We start from the raw sequence: 18218 nt of genomic DNA, 5'->3' as shown, positions 1-18218 counted from the left end.
CAGGCCATGAAGAAGTACTATCAAGAATAAAGCTATTGGTCCAAGAAAAGGCATTGAGATGTTGCTAGATGAGCAGATGACACCACAGAGATGGGAAAAGACCAGATGCACAAGCTCACTAGATATGGGGCTAGTACCTTGAAACATATGGAGGGAGGTACATGATGTACTTGGAACAAATGGATATACATGGAACATATGGATGTGCTTTGACATAGTTGAGGACAACTGCATATAAGAGAGATGTAATGTAACTATTCGGCCCTCCTAGCTCTATTTCACATGATGAAACCTATGCCCGGACACTAGACAGGTGGAAGAAGACACGGAGACAGGTGTGTTGCAGTTTCGAGCCCAAATCGCCATGACTAATGAAAGTTATCTCAAACATCTCCACGTTCACTCTGAACAGGGGTTTATTAGGTAATTTTGGAGCTCATATGTATGTGTGTATGAACACTCCCTATAAGGGTGTGTGAACCCACTCTTAGAGTGGTTAAAATATCTAAATATTATTTGGGTTTGACATAAGCAATGATGTCATTCACATAAGCTCTAAGGCTATAAAAGCATTGTACTTGGTGAAGGTTTCACAACATCACAATCATCAATATACCATAATTGAGTCGTGCAATACTTTCTCTTTCTTGAACTTTGGCATCTTTCTCTCTCTAGCACTCTCTACTCGTACATCATGGATATCTTCAATCCAGCATAGCTTGGATCCTGCAATCCTAAATTACCACAACCATTTCCTATGGAGAGGGGGATTTTGAAGGTAAAGAATAAGAGCATGACATGTCTTAAGTGGTACATGCAACTTTTGGATGGAGTAGAACCTGTGGCCATCGAGGATACGCCTTAAGGATGTTTACATATCCAGAAGGTTAGAGGAGCAAGACAAGGCTCGAGAGAATCTTGTAAATTTCGCTTTCATGACATAGGTACTCAAGATTTAGGAGCCTACTATATTTGTTGAAGCACAAGGGGATCCAAAGTGGATGGGAGTCATGCACGAAGAATATGACTCCATCTTGAAAAGCCACACTATAGATCGTCCTCCAAGACACATGGTAATTGGCAAAGCAAAATATAGATATGATGGTACTTTGGAAAAGTAGAAAGCACGGCTAGTCTTGCCAAAGGTTTTGCACAAATTGAAGGTTTTGATTTCTAGAGACTTTTTCTCCTACCGCCAGGTTAACCACAATCTGCACCGTTCTTGCATTGGCAATGTTAGGGGAGTGGCAAGGATGCAAAGTGCCCAATAAAAGGTTCAGGCACTATTTCACTTATGTCTAGAGAAGATTGTACAAAAAGTCTTTCAAATGTTCTTTTTATTCTAGATATGAAGAGAAACCTCCTTTCTGTCTCGGCCACCATGGACCGTGACTTGCGGGTTCACTTTGACAAGAATGGTGCAATCATTCTTGATGGAGATGACAAGGTCATTGCAAAGGGCATTCGGAGAAACAACTTGTGTGAGCTTTTGATATTTACAGTCTAGAATGACTTGAGTAGCAGCAAACTTTGGCATGAGAGATATGGGTATCTCAGTATGTAGACTCTTTTAGAGATGCAGAAAGGTAAGCTAGTTAAGCATTGTTGCCAATTTCCAATAGTCCAAACGTATGTGAAGCTTGCATGATGGGTAAGCAGCATCGGAAATCCTCTCCACAAGAGGCTAGTTTTAGGGCCAAGACTCCTCTTCAGCTCGTTCACGCTAATCTCTATGAAAAGATGAGTACAATTGCACTTGTAGGTTCTTCCTATTTTTCACATTGATAGATGATTACAGCAAAAAGATTTGAGTGTATTTTCAAAAAGTCTTAGGCTTTTCTAAAGTTTAAGGAATAGCTTATATTAGTTGAAATTGAGATCGGAATAAAATTCAAGCAGTTTAGAATAGACTAAGGAGGAGAATTCATGTTTGATGAATTCTTGGGTTTCATCAGCAAAGAAAGAGGCATAAAGCGGCAACTCACTCCTCACACTCCACAGTAAAATGGTGTTGTAGAGTGCAAGAATCATATTGTTGTTGAGATGACAAGGAGTATGCTTAACGGTAGGAATCTACCTAAATCCTTTTGGGTTGAGGCAGTTAACATGACTGTGTACATTCTTAATAGGAGGGCAACAAAGGCCGTCAAAGGGATGACTCCGCTCCATGTCTACTTGGGTAAGAAACCTTTAGTTGCACACTTCAAAGTTTTTGGGTGTGAATGTTATGTACATGTTCTAGATGCTCAAAGAACCAAATTGGATGCCAAAAGCTAGAAATGCACCTTCGGGTTACAACATGGAGTTGAAGGAATATTGACTCTATGACCCTTACACAAAGAAGATCATAGTGAGCCGTGATGTGGTATTCCAAGAACAAACGTGAGACGGAGGAGAAGATTTCTTCTCCTTCATTATGCAACAAGGAAATCACCAAAGCAACATGACCTCCATATGTAACACGGGCTTCCTCGCATTATGATTGAGGATAGCCTGTCCCATTTTCTATGGACATGGATTTTGAAGATGAAGAACAAGAGCATGATGGCCCACAAAAGGGTAAGCCATTCCCTAAGTGGTACATGCAACTTTTGGATGGAGCAGAACCTCCAGCCATCGAGGACATGTCTCAAGATGTTCGTAGAGCTAGAAGGTTAGAGGAGCAAAACAGAGCTCGGGAGAATCTTGTGAAATTCTCTTATGATAGAGTCACTCAAGATTCAAGAGCTTACCACCTTTGTTGAAGCACAAAGGGATTCTAAGTGGATGCCAACCATGCAAGCACAAAATGACATCATCTTGAATAACCACACTTGGGGCCTTGTAGATTGTCCTCCAAGGCATAAGGTAATTAGCACTAAGTGGGTTTACAAAGAAAAATATAGATCTGATGGTACTTTTCCAGATGGTACTTTGGAAAAGTACAAGGCATGGTTGATCCACAAAGGTTTTGCACAAGTTGAAGGTTTTGACCTTCAGGAAACTTTTGCTTCTACAGCTAGGTTAACCACAATCTGCACCATTCTTGCATTGGTAGTGCAAGGGGGATGGCTTGTTCTACAAATGGATGTAAAATCTGCTTTCCTCAATGGAACCCTCAAGGAGGAGGTATACGTGGAACAACCACCTGTGGGTTTGTGGTTCCCGATTCCGAAAGCAAAGTTTTCAGGTTATGTAAGGCACTAAATCGGCTTAAACAGCCCCAGGAGTATGGTACCAGAGGATTGATGCTTACTTTGTGAGTATTGGTCTCTTATGCAGCCCTTCAAATGCAAATTTATATGTCCTTTGTGAGCAAAGGAGAAAAAGATCTCACAAACACAACAGATGCTTAGTGCAGAGTTTGAGATGACAAATCTTGGGCTCATGTATTATTGTTTGGGAATTGAGGTTTGGCAGAAGTGAGATTAACATTTTCATCTCTCAGCTACATAAATATGTAGGTGAGATACTCAAGGCGTTTGGCATGACTAAATGCAAGGCAGTCGGTACCGCAATGGAAGTTGATTTGAAGCTGTCCGTCGAAGACAACTCAAACCTTGCGTTTGGCATGACGAAATGCAAGGTAGTTGGTACCCTAGTGGAGGTTGATCTGAAGCTATCCGTTGACCTTGTGGATGAGACCTTATATAGGAAATTGGTTGGTAGTCTTATCTTCTTGTGTAATACTAGACCAGACATCAGTTTTGTTGTTGGTGTTTTGAGCAGGTTCTCCAACAAGCCGTGTGGGAATCATTGGAAAGCAGGTATGTGAGTGTTGTGATACATCCAAGGTACTCAAGAGTATGGCATCGCCTATATTGCAAGCAAGACCTTCAGTGGCTTTTGTGACTCAAGTTGAGCGGGTGACTCCGACACTAGATGCTGAGTAACTGGGTATTGATTCTATTGGATCAATCAGAAACAGCCCACTGTTGCACTCTTTATACTTCATTAGCCATGATAAACCCAAGATAATTTGTTGTTACTTAAGGAAAACTCACGTGTCGAGATGAATTGTCGCTAAAATCCCACTCGTCCACGAACTCAAGTATCAATCCCGGTCTTGGAAGTCGACTATGTACTCTCAGCCCTCTTAACCAAGGAGATGGGACTTTTGAATGTGGAGAACTCATAAGCAAACCTCCCCTTTTATACTAAAAACGAAGGAGTTAACTTGTTTTTGGCTTTTTTCTCAAAAAAACTGAAGTGCTTTTCAATTTAAATTAAAAAATCTTGTGCTTTTTATTGACTTCTAGCTTTTATTCCCTTTTAGCAAAAAAGCCATTGCTTAGTTTAGTGAAAAAAAACTAGATGCTTTTTCTTTATTAAAAAAACAATGTTGCTTTTTCTCTAAAAACTATAGGCCTGTTTTTATCTTCTGCGCATTGTAAGAAACTAGGGTTGGCCACTCAAAGCATGGAGTGACAACATGGGTGTGGGTCACCATCCTAGGGTAATAGCCAAGAAGGCCATGAAAGCTTGGGCATAAGTACCAAGAAGACATGAATGTCTATAGAGTGAATATCATCAAAAAGGGTACAATGTCCATGAGTCGTATGCCTAATATAGCCCAAGGTCCCCAAAAGTATACATGTAAATGTCCCTAAGCCCAAGTGCCTAGGCCCCATTCCCCATGTGCATGTGCACCCAAACCTACTTCATTACAAACCATCCCCTTCTACAATGATTTTGTCCTCAAAATCAAAGGGTGGTCGTGCATAAACATATACAAGAGGCTATATACAAAAGCCAAAAAAATGCACTCTTAGCCTAAATGTATCCACCATCAAAAACATGTCCATGACGTTTGCCCAGATCAAATGGAAAGGATAGGAGGGTGTCGTCGACAGTGAGGCTAGTGATAATGATGCCTGGATTGAATGGAAATCCAAAACATACCTGATCCATGACCATATCAATCTTGCATCCTCCTGGATCAAATAGATAATGTAACACACGGCTTCCATCAATGAGATACATCCAATATTCCCCTGGGTCAAAAAGATAATGCACCCATGCAAAGGATCCTGTGGGTACATGATAGCCCATATAGCACCACCCACTCGGATCATAGGTGAATACATCATGTCCAAGAGTGAATGCCTGATAGACTATGTCTGTATCAATGCATAGACATCCATGATTATCAAAAAAGAATGCCTCATACTCCATAGCATGCTCCATCAAATGTGAATCCATGTCCTCACTAGTAACTACATCCATCACCATGCATAGGTTCATAGGCATGATCCACATCACAAATAACTACCTGAACATAATCCATATGTACCAAGGCATAATTCTCATCACTATCCATATAACCCTCGTAGAGGTCATAATCATAGACTCTCCACTCATCTCTCAAGAAAGGGTCATAGACTGGGTTCCCATAGAACCTTCATGAAGTATCCAATAGCTGCTCACTACTAGATGCATGAATAACCTCATCATCGATGTCATCCATATCATCAATGTCATCCACATCGATAATGTCATCCACATGCTCACTAGCATCATAAAACTCATCCTCATCATATGTAGCATGCATAGTCACAAGGGACGGGGGACGGGGACGGGGATGGGACGGGGGACGGCCACAAGTAGGGAACAGGGACGGGGGAGGGAACGACACTCAAAAGATACTTTTTTTTTAAATTTTTCTACTCTACACTTATTCTACTTGGCATACCCATGGCCGAGAACCGCCTCCATGAACGGATGTGGTGTAGTTAACCTCCTTCCACCATGTCCATCCCGTTGTCCTTCTACGAGAAGCCCCGGCACGTGAGGAGGATACCATGGTTGAAGATGGCTTGACTCTTAAGCCTTGAGGAATGAGAGAGAGAGAGAGAGAGAGAGAGAGCCTAGAGCCTTGGAAGTTGGAAGAGTCAAGACTCAAGGCTCAAGAGGCTTGAGGGAGAGGTGAGAGCCTAGGCCCTAGAGCTTGGAACTTGGAAGTTGGAAGAGAGAAGATTCAAGAAGCTTGAGCCTTGAGAGTTGTGAACATCATAAGCTGAAAATGTATCCATCAAAGCACTTATGAAAGTGATCCAAGCATTCCCATTTTCAACTTGTGTATTCCCATTGGCCACGAATACATTGGTGGTGTCTTGTCGAGAGAGAATCGACATCGAGATCTCCTCATGTACTTGCTGTCCAGAAATTACAGCAAGCATCTCATCCACTTCAACACCCACAATGTGTGCATAAAGACTCACATAGTCATATTCTATGCAATGACCAAATGTGATTGTGAATGGAAGTCCTTGTTTGTCCTTAGTAAATCCAACCTCTTTCAAAATAGAGTGTGATAGGCTATAGCTCTTCCATCTCCTCTCAAAGTAAGAGGTGAATCAAGAAATGGTACCAAGAATTCACAGATATTGATTGACCTTTCCTTGCTTTTACTAGTAGTGGCTCTACCATGGAACTTAACACATTGCTTTCTTCCATCCATTGCTTGTGAAGAAGAGCTCAAACTCATCATCAAAATTGTTATGCTCAAACTCATCATCAAAATCTTTCTCAATATGAGGTCTTGAAGCATCACCTCGATGAGTATTTTCCTTGAATGGAATACAAACACGACTCCTTGGAAATCTTGAGCTTTCATATGGAGATGCATAACATTTTCCTTTGGCATCATTGGGTGTGTATGTAAACATTGGTTTGCGCATAGCACCATGAGTAGAATGGAAACTTGGGTGATGATCCTCTTTGTCTTCAATATAAGCTTGTCGATCCTTGTAAGATGATCCACCCTTGTCTTCATCCTTCCTCTTCATCTCATTACGCAAGTCCCTAAGCTCTTGCACAATGGATTCCACAAATGATTGAGACATGATTTCTATCATGCATCTCATCATCATCATCATCATTTGTGATATATGATTTGTCATTACAGGCATTGCATGTACACTTGCATACATAATAGTGTTAGTTTCCCCAGTGTCCCATTGCCATACTCTAATCCTTCATCCGCATCCGTGCCTTCATCTTGTATAAGTATTTGAGCCTCATCTGCAATTGCAACCTCTTCTCCGAATGTTGAGTCCTTTGGCTTCCGTGGTCTTCCCTTTGGTGCCATAGCTGAAAATAGAGAATTGGTTGTAACTTGCTCAAATTTTGGTGGATTTAGGAGATCTTGTAGTCTAGGGATAGCTTCCAATGTATACTATCCAAATATGCCAAAACAGTTGAAATCCGGAATGTCCAAGTATTCTTTGTTTTAGGGTTTTTACCGCACTCTAGAGAATGGGAAAATGATCCTAAAACACAAAATATGGGTCCAAATCAAATACTTCTTGGCTTGTTGGATAGCACTAGGGATATACCAACTATACTCCAAGTGGTTTGACCAAGTCAAATTTCAATCAATACTGAATCGACTTTTTGTGAAAAAGTCAACTTGCTAGTTTTGACCTATCAAACAATGTCGGAATAGAGTGGCTCTTGGCTCATTGGATAGCTCTAATGGAGTATTATGAAGACCTCTAAACACCTTTGTGATAACCCTAAGGGTCTATTACTGAATTAGGGTTTTTCATTTTTTGTTAAATCCTAATTTGGGTGTCCTACGGGTGTCCGATTCAAAAGGTCATTAGCTCTCTCTATAGCTTCCAAATGGCTCTTCCAAGATGTGTGATTGCCCAATAGACTCTTAATCACCAAGTAATGATTAGTGATTTTCTTGACCAGCTGTCTAGAAAAATTTGGACAGCATCTTCTTTGAACTCCACATTGAAAGTCTCTTTGTGGAGGTCAAGACAAGGTTGATGAAAAACCTAAGTGAATGCTACAGCTCAATCCCAATTGAAACCCTATTTCTCTCAAGATCAAGCAAGAAGAAAGAAGAAGATTAAACGTTTTGGATTAACTCACTAATCATGATTAACAGTTTTTCCCAATTTCAGTCCCCTCATTCAAATTTGGAGCGCCTATCCCAGATTTTGGACTACAGTGATCCATAGCCCCCCAAAAGCTTAGAACAAACCAAAAATAAAAAAGTTTTCCATCATCCCAAAATCACCATAGTCATTTTCTTGATCAAGAAAATCAAGAAAGTCTAAGAAAATCAAGAAAATGTAGAAATTTTAAAAATTTCAAAAAAGTAGATCAAAGACATGGGTTCTAATACCAATGCAAGAAACTAGGGTTGGCCACTCAAAGCATGGAGTGACAACATGGGTGTGGGTCACCATCCTAGGATAATAGCCAAGAAGGCCATGAAAGCTTGGGCATGAGCACCAAGAAGACATGAATGTCTATAGAGTAAATATCATCAAGAAGGGTACAATGTCCATGAGCCCTATGCCTAATATAGCCCAAGGCTCCTAAAAGTACACATGTAAATGTCCCTAAGCCCAACTGCCTAGGCCCCATTCCCCATGTGCATGTGCACCCAAACCTACTTCATTACACGCATGCTTTTTCTAGCCCTGCTTGCGCAAGCTTTTCTTCTAGTTTCTTCTGCACACACAGCCATAGTGCTGCCTTTTTTTCCCGTGCATCAAAGCTGCTGTCCGCCTACTGTGGGTTCAGGCTGGTGGCTGGTTGTCCAGGGCTAGTTGTTGTCCAGGCTGCGCTGCCCTTGGACGGCTGGCTGGCCTGGCTGCTGCACACAGCTGCCTAGGGTGGCCTTCCTTGGCTGCCCTAAGGCTGGCCATCATGCCTCTTGCCAACCGAGATACTTGGGAACTTTGACATCTATGATGCCTAGACACGCATACCTCTTCAGCCTTCGTGTTAGGGTTGCACTATGAAGTCCTTCCCAAAATCTACCCTAAACACAGCTGAAAATCAAGGTTAGTCCTTAACCAAATCATGTGCTAGCAGGCTTAGCTCACCTCCCAATTGTGCCGGCATCCATCAATCTCCCCCGGCCCGAGCCAAGGCTAGGGCTTCTTGCACAATCCCATAGGCCCGTGTCTAGGTTAGTCCTTAACCAAATCATGTGCTAGCAGGCTTAGCTCACCTCCCAATTGTGACCGGCATCCATCAATCTCCCCCGAACCAAGGCTAGGGCTTCTTGCACAATCCCATAGGCCCGTGTCTAACTCCAGTGTCCCATACCACCAAAAGTTTGCCCATAGGCCTTTGACACTCCAACCTACATACTCGCCATGTGCACGGCATGAGCATGTCTACTCTCGTAGTCCAAGCTAAACCTTCAATGGTGCATCCGCACAACTATGTCTCATAATAACCCAAGCTCTCACTTATATAGTGATAACTACACCATAAATAGCTAACTCACTATAAAAGGCCATTAAGCTTGTTTTATCGATCGAGGAACCCTAGCCAAGTATTAGCCTACTAATCGTTAATCTTGGGGCCCCCTAACTCCACTTGATTAGTTTCCTAATCCATAGATTAGTGTCCAGATACATAACACCATTAGGTCTCGGATGACCTTGGTAGCCCACGTGTCTACCGCGTGGACACTTCCATAACTTGTAAGTGTCCCTAAGGTCACTTATATAGCAATAACCTAGCTATTATTGGCACCTTTTTTATTTATAAGCTTTTAGCCGTTATTAGCTCTAGGTTTTAATTATAAGCTCTTAGCCAATCTAGACCTCATCTTGCTAGCACCCTTGGGCCTTATCCCACGTGTGAACCCTTCAGGTCTCCATGCCCCAACTAAGCCCTAACCCTAACCTGGGTTAGTTCATGTCCCTAGCCCTTACCCTAGGCCTATCGGGACGTAACAGACCTCTTCTTTCTTTCTTTCATTGATTCTTCCTCTGTACGGGTCTTTTATTACAAGCCAATCTTTTTTTTACCGCCTTGGGCAGTCATGTGCACAAATCTTAGTATCTACTATAGAAAACTACTTGAAGTTAAAGTTCTTAATGCTTGCTATATGATTTACCAGCATGCACTTTGGAACTTTCATTGATTCTTCCTCTGTACTGGTGTTTTATTGCAAGCCAGTCTGTTAGTCTTTCTGTGACCACTTGGGCTGCCTAGTGCACAAGTCTTAATATCCACAGAAAAGAAGTTCTTAATGCTTGTTAAGTGATTTACTTACTGTACAGTTATTTGTTTTGTTGCAGACATAACACGCATCACTACTTGAAGTTTTTTGGAGCAATAAGGGATTCTATTCAAGGTGGCTATTTCACAAAATTTAGGGCCTGGTTTGTGGGTAGAAGGCGAGAAATTGGTGAAGCGATTCTTACATCATGTCTGGCCTAATAGTAACTGAAAGTGCTGTAGGAGTAATCAAAGATGTAGTGATTCAGTGCACAAACCCTGTCTCTCTGTCTGCCTGCCTGTCTGTCTGTCTTTCTCTCTCTTTACCAGTGGCCTGATTTTTGTAACATAATCATTTTTGGGGAGTGCCCGAGTTCCAATCCTAAAACCTTTAGGTTGGAGAGGCGGCCAGCTAGTAATGTGTAATACTCAAGAGAACTAGTTAGTAGGGTTGGAACTGGGACAAATATAGGTTCAGCTTAGCTTTTAGCCCTCCTGAACATGAGAGGAGAATGAAAAGTGCGTGCATGGAAGACACAAAAGAACATGATTTCCTTTGCGAATCTGGTAGTGTTGTATGATCTAGCTTGCTGCAAAGTTCTCTCAAATTGTCTTCATGAAAGGTGGTGTGTTGTGAAAATACCATACAAGGGGTTGTAGTGGTCTTCAATGGTTCATACCACTTATTGAACAATTGACTCAAATTCTGTTCCCAGGGAATAAGGAGATGATTTTGGCTCTGATTACTTTGTGTTCCATGAAGAGAACTAAGAAAAGAATGCATGAGCATAACTTTGGGAGCTCTTCTACTTCTCTTTCCCCCTTATGGATGCTTCTCGTTTCTCTACTTTGTGATTCTCTCTCTCTCTCTCTCTCTCTCTCTCTCTCTCTCTCTCTCTCTATATATATATATATATATATATATATATATATTGTGAGGCCTATTTTGGAGGAATTTCACAACCATTTTATGGCCAAATTGCTCAAAAACGGGCATGACACCTGTCAAAAAGCAATTATGATGTCAAGCACATATGTGATGCAAGGACCCAAAATGACCACAATACATCACTGAATCACACCATCAACAAGCAAATCTAATAGGCAATCAAAAGTGAGTTGATTTGCAGCCTTTAGATATATCTAAAGGAAAAGTAATGCAAGATATTGCAAAATAGAAAACAATAACAAATGCAATGATGGCGAAGGATACATGAATAATTGTAGTGCAAGCTGAGTGGATGTTACCAAAGTGCATGATGAAATTTTACAAAATTGCAAAGTGAAATGCATCACATTTTGTTTGACAAAATAACACCACCACTAAGCTAATGCAAACTTTGCTTTGCCTTCCTCTACAATATTGAAGTAACTCAAAATGTTGGGTTTGTTATTGCTAGATGCTATGTTTAGATCAACAATTTGTGATTGGGCAAAAAAAGAGCAAATTGTGGCATGGGCCAAATACACTTTTAGTGAGATCACTCCACCTTGAACCACTTCTTGGTGCTTTAAGCCTTCTTGAGGGAGCTAAATATTAAGGAGGGAAGGTATATTGTTGCTTTGAGCACTTTTGTAAGGCTTTTGACATGGTCCCACAAGCCAGATTGATTAATTAGTAAGGATAGTTAAGGGTCTGAGTTGAGGTCATTTGAGAAGCCACAATCACACTATACGAGTAGGTCATTGGGTGTGTATGTATACACATACTAGGGCCTTTCACACCCAATGCTATATCGTTTACCCTTGACTCACAAGTTAGATCAATAACCATGTATGGAGCATCTTGTTGGGCCCCAGATCTCATATTACGTGATTGAAGTTCAATATGAGGCCAAGTCATGATGCTTTTATGACCCAAGCAATAAACTTTTCAATTTGCACCACAACGCACTAGTAGAGTTTGTAGGGTGTCCTCTCCTAAAAGCTCTCATTTGAATTGGTTAATTGCAAACACAGGTTTTGAACTGTGACATATAGAAGATGACTCTCATAGGTATCCCTACCCTAATCTAATGCACATTCCATCACAAAGGGTTTGATAATTGTTGGTATGTTGCATAAATTAAGTGTAACATCTTTTGTTTGTAGCTTGGAGAGCTTCATACGATATTGTTCAAGTCAAGAGTTTACCTTAGTCGTGCAAAATCATGTGCCTTGCCTCTTAGAGTCGCAATTGCAACTTCCCAATGTGGGTGTGCAAGCTTGTTCGTTGTTAACCACTCTATTGGTTAACATGGTTTCACTCGCTTGACCTACCATAAGGTGGTTTGTCATCTTACTTGCAACAAATGGGCACTTTACTTTTTCAAGACGGTGCTGAAACATATAAAGCAGCCTTACCATGTGCTTAATGTCAAATAGAGAAAGTCTATGGACTTAATGTACAAACTAGTACTAGAGGTCAAACCATTTTTAAGTTTAGTCAGTCTAGTGTGAAAACATATAAAGCAGCCTTACCATGTGCTTAATGTCAAATAGAGAAAGTCTATGGACTTAATGTACAAACTAGTACTAGAGGTCAAACCATTTTTAAGTTTAGTCAGTCTAGTGTGAAAACTATTCACTTAGTGTACATAGTTGTTTAAGACTAGTAATAGAGGTCGGATCATTTTTAAGTTTGGTTGACCTAGTGTGAAAACTAGTCACTTGTATATAAGTCATTTTTGACAATAAGTAATACACAATCATTCTCTTGCAATAGTTTCCTTATGAGTTCTCTTTCCTCTTGCTTATATGCCATTGGATCTTGCTTGCTTGATAGAATAATATAATCACACTTCCTCAAACCCATTAAGCCTTCGGTCCCAACAAACAGATCAGCACTTATAGCAGAGTGCTCCCTAGTTAAGAAGGATAGACTCCTTCAGATCCACCTCAAAATGCAATGTTCCATTGTAAGAGCCTATCGTGTGTTGCCGATTATCCTCATAGAACCATTGCACTAGTGTTCGAACTCCATCCATGAATCTAGTGTCAAATCCCAATGTTATTCTATACATGGGTACATGTTAGAAGTGTGGATTGTTCCAATAGAGTGAGAATCACCCCAGTTGTAGGAGCATCAACCAATTTGGCTAGCCTTAACTTATTAAGTATATACTTATTCATAAAATCTCCCTTAATGCATCACAAGGCTCCAAACCAAGTCGAGCGTGGTGGTCATGGGAACATCCAATGCAATAAAGAAGAATAAAGGTCAAGCTTTAAGCTTGAAGTTAGTAGCTCCAAAGCTAGAGGGGCAAGTCACAAAAGCTACACATGAGTCCCTAAAAAGGCTAATGAACTAGAATGAGAGGTCTAGAAGAAGAAGACCTTGAAGAGCATGCGAAAATGCAACACACAATCAGTTGTCAAGGGCAACAATGTACCATTGACCCTACCGGAGTCCTTTCAAGAGCCAATCATATAACTAATGAGGGAAACTCAATGCTTGCCAAAGGCCATGATCAAAACTGTAACCATTCTTAAGAGGTGGCAAAAAGAGCTAGTTCCATAGCCTCTCCCTCTGGAACCAATCTGACCAGATTCTGCATTACTAGATGCGGTGAAGGACTTAGTGGGAGATGAAAGTTAGCCTTCCATGAGTCATTGGTCACACCATAATATTTCTCAGATGTGATAGGTGAGACGACTTCATTTTGACCCCATCAGAGACACCACCTCTCCTAGGAAAGGATCAGTGTACATCTCCTACACATTGGCAGGTCCAAGCCCACCTCCGACGAGTGAATATGAGCTAAGTGTGTGAATATTGGACGAGTGACATAGTAGGCCTCACAACCTTCTTATCCTCGGAAGTGTCCTGATAAGGTCTCTTTTACAAGAAAACTCTCAACTTTGGAGAGACTTATGAGACTTATGATTGGGAATCTAAGAGTCCACACACTTGAAATTGAAGAGATGGAGGATGATGAGCCGTGCCACATTGAGCAATCTCCTTCCTTACCCAAGATAAAAGGGCATCTAAAAGTTCCCATGAACATTTAGCTGGGACACTACTTTGAAAGCGATAAAATGAACGTTGTGTTAACTGTCATTTACGAAGGAACGACGGTCTCCGCAATCTTGGTTGGAGGTGCTGGTGTCACCATACTCACCAAGGATTACTAGGAAGGCTTGGCGAAACCCACCACTCATACGCACAAGACTCATGGTCAAGTTTATCTCGAGACGAGAACATAGCTAAACCTTTGGGCATCCTTCACGATCAAAAAATTAAGATCTTTGGGCTAAGCTTCCACCAGACATTTGTGGTGATGGATTTTTAGAGAAGAGGGTCATATGCCATGATCCTCAAAAGTTCTTATAACAAGATGTTGGATGGTTAAGATGAGGATCAAGAATATAAGCCCCTCGTGGAGTCTGTCGCTCCGAGGATTGGATTCATGTTCTGGCAAACCATGGACACTCTTCCACATAAATTTGGGACAAGTTTACATGTATGGACGATGCTCAAATCACATCCTTGTTCGTGCTTGACGCATTTGAAAACAAACGCATTGGTGAAGCCGAATTGCCTTGAGTTAGAGTTTCTTCAAAAAGACCATCTAGCTCCATAGCCCACCTAAGTTAACAATGAGGCTATCCACAACATGTTATCTTGGGAGACATGGAACTCACTATTCCACCACCGCTCGTACCTTTTGCAATAGCGATGATTACACAACGATAAATAATTCCCAATCATCTTCAGTTGTTTTAAAGCAGAGTTTCTTATTGGATCTAAACATACATCTTACAAGTTTTATGTGGCCCCCCTAGGTGCAATGAAAGAGAGCATCATCCTCGAAAAGGGAATGGATTGAGGATACCGAATGCATCATCAAGTGGCAAAGAAGAACCATAACGCTCCAGCTTTCCCATGGAATGGTTATCGTACCCCTGTTAGATGAGGGCACCCCAAACTTATCAACATCCTAGGCCTCGTCCTCCTCTTAGGAGCCACCGTTACCCCTAGCACTACCCAACACTCTCGCCTTACTGCGCTGGCCACCTCGTGAAAACATTATGGAGATCCTAGACCTTAGGGTGAAGAAAAATGTCACCCCATAAACCTCAACCTCAGCAACCCTTCATAAAGGTCACCATGAAAGAATGGATACTGAAGAGTACTCTGGCTAGCCAAAAAAAGTACGACGCCCATGCCAAAACCTAATCACCAATTGGCTCAAAGCATAACCATGGTGGGAGCCCCATTCTACCCAAACCTTGAGTGCCATTGTATAAAAGCATTAAGCAACAACAGCTATTGGCAAAAAGGTAGAAGATGATGAAGCATTAGCTGTACTTCTGAAGAGTGTGGACAAAGGAGATTATGAAAACATTGTAGCAACACTAAAGAATGTACCTGAATTGAAGATACACGAGATAGAAGTAGCTCTACTAGAGCAAGAGAGCAGAGGCAAAGAGAAGAAAGGGCTCAACTCAACAACAGCAGGAGAGGAAAAAGCATTCTTCACCCGAGGAGGATTCTCTTGAGGACGAGGACGAGGACGAGGACGAGGAAGAGGCAGAGTAGGAGGGAGGACCTTCACTTGCCACAAATGTGGAAAGCCAGGACACATGGCGAGAGACTGCTACAGCAAACCCAGTGAAGAAGGAACGACATCGGCAAACTTCATGGAGTCTCCAAGGGAAGTGGAGTCGGATCATCTTTTCTGAGAGAGAGAGAGAGAGAGAGAGAGAGACCCCACAACCCAATGTAACCTACCCCAACAAAGTAAAACCACCTCTGAGCCACCGATGATGTAGGCCACGTGGTAGATGTATGTGTGAGCACTTTAGTCAAGGTCGCGGGCACTTATAGTAGCCTTGGACACATAGAGAGAGAGTGTGTCAAGGACTATGGAGTTTAGGGACTTGAGGCACTGGTCGCAGGCTATCAAGTAAGAGGGAAACTTGATACAGGGTCCAGGTGTGCTAGGATTATTCACTTGAGGGGAGGTGTTGAAATATACAAGTGAATAGGGTGTGTGTGGAAACAAGCTCTTGGTTAGAGGCTGTAAAAGAGGAGATGTAATTGTGAAAGAACCTGTGAAAAGGTGAGAAGAATCTACTGGGAGAGAATAATGGGTAGCATGAGGGAATTTAGGAGTGTGGAGATATTCTGGGAGATATTCAGGGAAAAGAGAAGAGGTGGAGAGAATCAGGCAAAAGGTGGAGATATTCTGGGAGTGAATCATGGAGAAATCAATGGGATTTGATGCTTGATGTAAACTCTATAAATTGAGGCATAGCCCTAATGAGAATTTGCTGGTTTTTGAGTATCCATGCTTACATTAATCTATTTGCTAATTATTCACTAATTACGGCTTAATCATTTGCTAATCACTTTGTTAATGATGTTGATTCTAGTGTTTGATCCACCATAGCTCATCATTATGCTCAAATTTCAACAATCTTTCCATGCCTTGGGTAGACCAAATCCCAAGGCTTCCAAACTCTTCCGCAAAAAAGGTATGCAAAATGTGCTACAAATGCTCAACAACAACAAGACATTTAGTATCGTACAATATTTTTTGAACAACAAAAAAAACTCAAAGCTGTAGGTTTTCAAGTAATAACCATGTATTGTGTCAAGTTTGTTGCACCCCATGCCTTTTCATAGCTAGTGTAGAACTCTGTCACAACTGCCTCAAATTTCTCAACATCCCCATCTTCAAACCTTGCTTTTTGCAACAAAGGTGCTAGGCGATCAAGTGCCAACTACGCTTTGGCCTTTGCCACCCTTGCTTGTCCCGAAGAGCCTCGATCAGGTACAGCTGCATGAAGCTTCCTCCACACCTCAAAATCTGTACCCAGATGACCTCTCTGGGTATGATTAGATAAGAACTTTCTGGCTTTTGCACCTCCAAAACATGGTTTGCTAGGAACATTTCCGGTCTTCCCTGATCTTCTCAAGTCCTTCTCAATCTTCACTTGACCACAATGTAAAGTGATGTGATGTAAAGAGATGTGATGTGACATGAATATATGTGGATGTGAAGTGATAGATATGAATGTATGGATAGATGTGGGTAGTCGTACATGTGAACGATTGGATGGATGTGGTTGAATGAGATGAGATGTGTATGAATGAGATGAGATGTATATAGTCATACATGTGAACGATTGGATGGATGTGGTTGAATGAGATGAGATGTGTATGAATGAGATATGATGTGGATAGAAGTGATGTGATATAATGTGGATAGGATGTATGTGATGGAATGGTGATGAGAATGAATGTGATGGATATGAATGAATGAAAGTGATGTGATGGATGTAAATGGATGTGATGTAAATGAATGTGATGGACGTGAATAGATGTGATGTGATGTGAATCAGGATGTGAATGAATGAGATGTGATGTCATGTGAATTGGGATGTGAGATGTGATGATGTAAATTGGGATAGATGTGAATGGATGATATGTGATGTGAATGAATATGATGTGATGAGATGTGGATATGGGTAGATGCGAGTGGATGAGATCTGATGCGGATAAATGAGAAAAGATGTGATGAGATGGAAAATGTTGTGATGAGAATGGGAATACATATAAAATAAATGAGGATTGATGTGGAACAATGTGGAAAGACGAGAGTTCGTTATAGAAACTGTATTTATGACTTGTTTTTGAATGACTGTTTTATGTCAAGAATGCTGGGGAAGCATTTTGACCGTCTTGTGAATGAGGTCGTGGTGGAGACCTAACTGATAAAGTTGCAACAGCTGACGGAGAGTCAACGGAGGACGTCTCGCGTAGCAAGGTTCGGCCGAGGTCTTGACTAGCCTCGGTTCGATTTAAATGGTGAGCTTCCGGTACGGTGGATGAGGGACCAAGGAAGCGGCCTATAAGTGAAGCGCTAGGTGACCTGCGAAGGATCTTAGAGGGTGCTGACCATACGGTGCTCGGGCTCTGGGGGCCCGAAGATACCCACACATGCGTTGTGGAAGATATTGGAACAAGGAGTAAGAGTTGTTTTCTGAATTCGGGCATGGATCTGGTTGATTGACTTTGCGGTCCTCAACGGATGAGTCCATGGCTCTTTTATATGGATCTGTTGGTTGATCTTGCTGATCTTCAACGGAGATTCCATTTTGATTTTTATAAGTGAATATATTGCCGGGTATTATGAGGTAGGAACTATCAAAAAGGCCCCTGAGATGATTTTTATAAGTGAATATATTGCCGTATACTATGAGCTAGGAACTATCAAAAAGGCCCCTGAGTGGACAGGTGGTGAGCGTTCTGGTGCCAATGATGCCATAGG

General features: G+C 41.5%; 1 protein-coding gene across 2 annotated transcripts in view; it reads left to right on the top strand.

Annotated features, from left to right (window-relative positions):
* LOC147611341 (uncharacterized) overlaps positions 1 to 10701 on the top strand; it is a 115462-nt gene extending 104761 nt beyond the window's left edge. The window contains exon 10 of one of the 2 annotated variants that reach the window (XM_086784401.1): positions 10041 to 10701. In XM_086784401.1, the coding sequence (XP_086640527.1) occupies positions 10041 to 10182 (142 nt within the window). In that variant the 3' untranslated portion in view covers positions 10183 to 10701. Of the gene's footprint in view, positions 1 to 3708; positions 4085 to 10040 lie in introns of those variants that run through there. The other variant, XM_086784403.1, reaches the window with a different exon arrangement.
* Positions 10702 to 18218: the final 7517 nt, after the last annotated feature.

The sequence above is a fragment of the Cibotium barometz genome, chromosome 47 (assembly GCF_041138505.1).
Source record: "Cibotium barometz isolate CiBa-2024 chromosome 47, ASM4113850v1, whole genome shotgun sequence".
In the NCBI taxonomy this organism is placed as follows: Eukaryota; Viridiplantae; Streptophyta; class Polypodiopsida; order Cyatheales; family Cibotiaceae; genus Cibotium; species Cibotium barometz.
The sequence above is the reverse complement of the archived record's forward strand: the minus strand, read 5'-3'. Positions and strand labels throughout refer to the sequence as shown.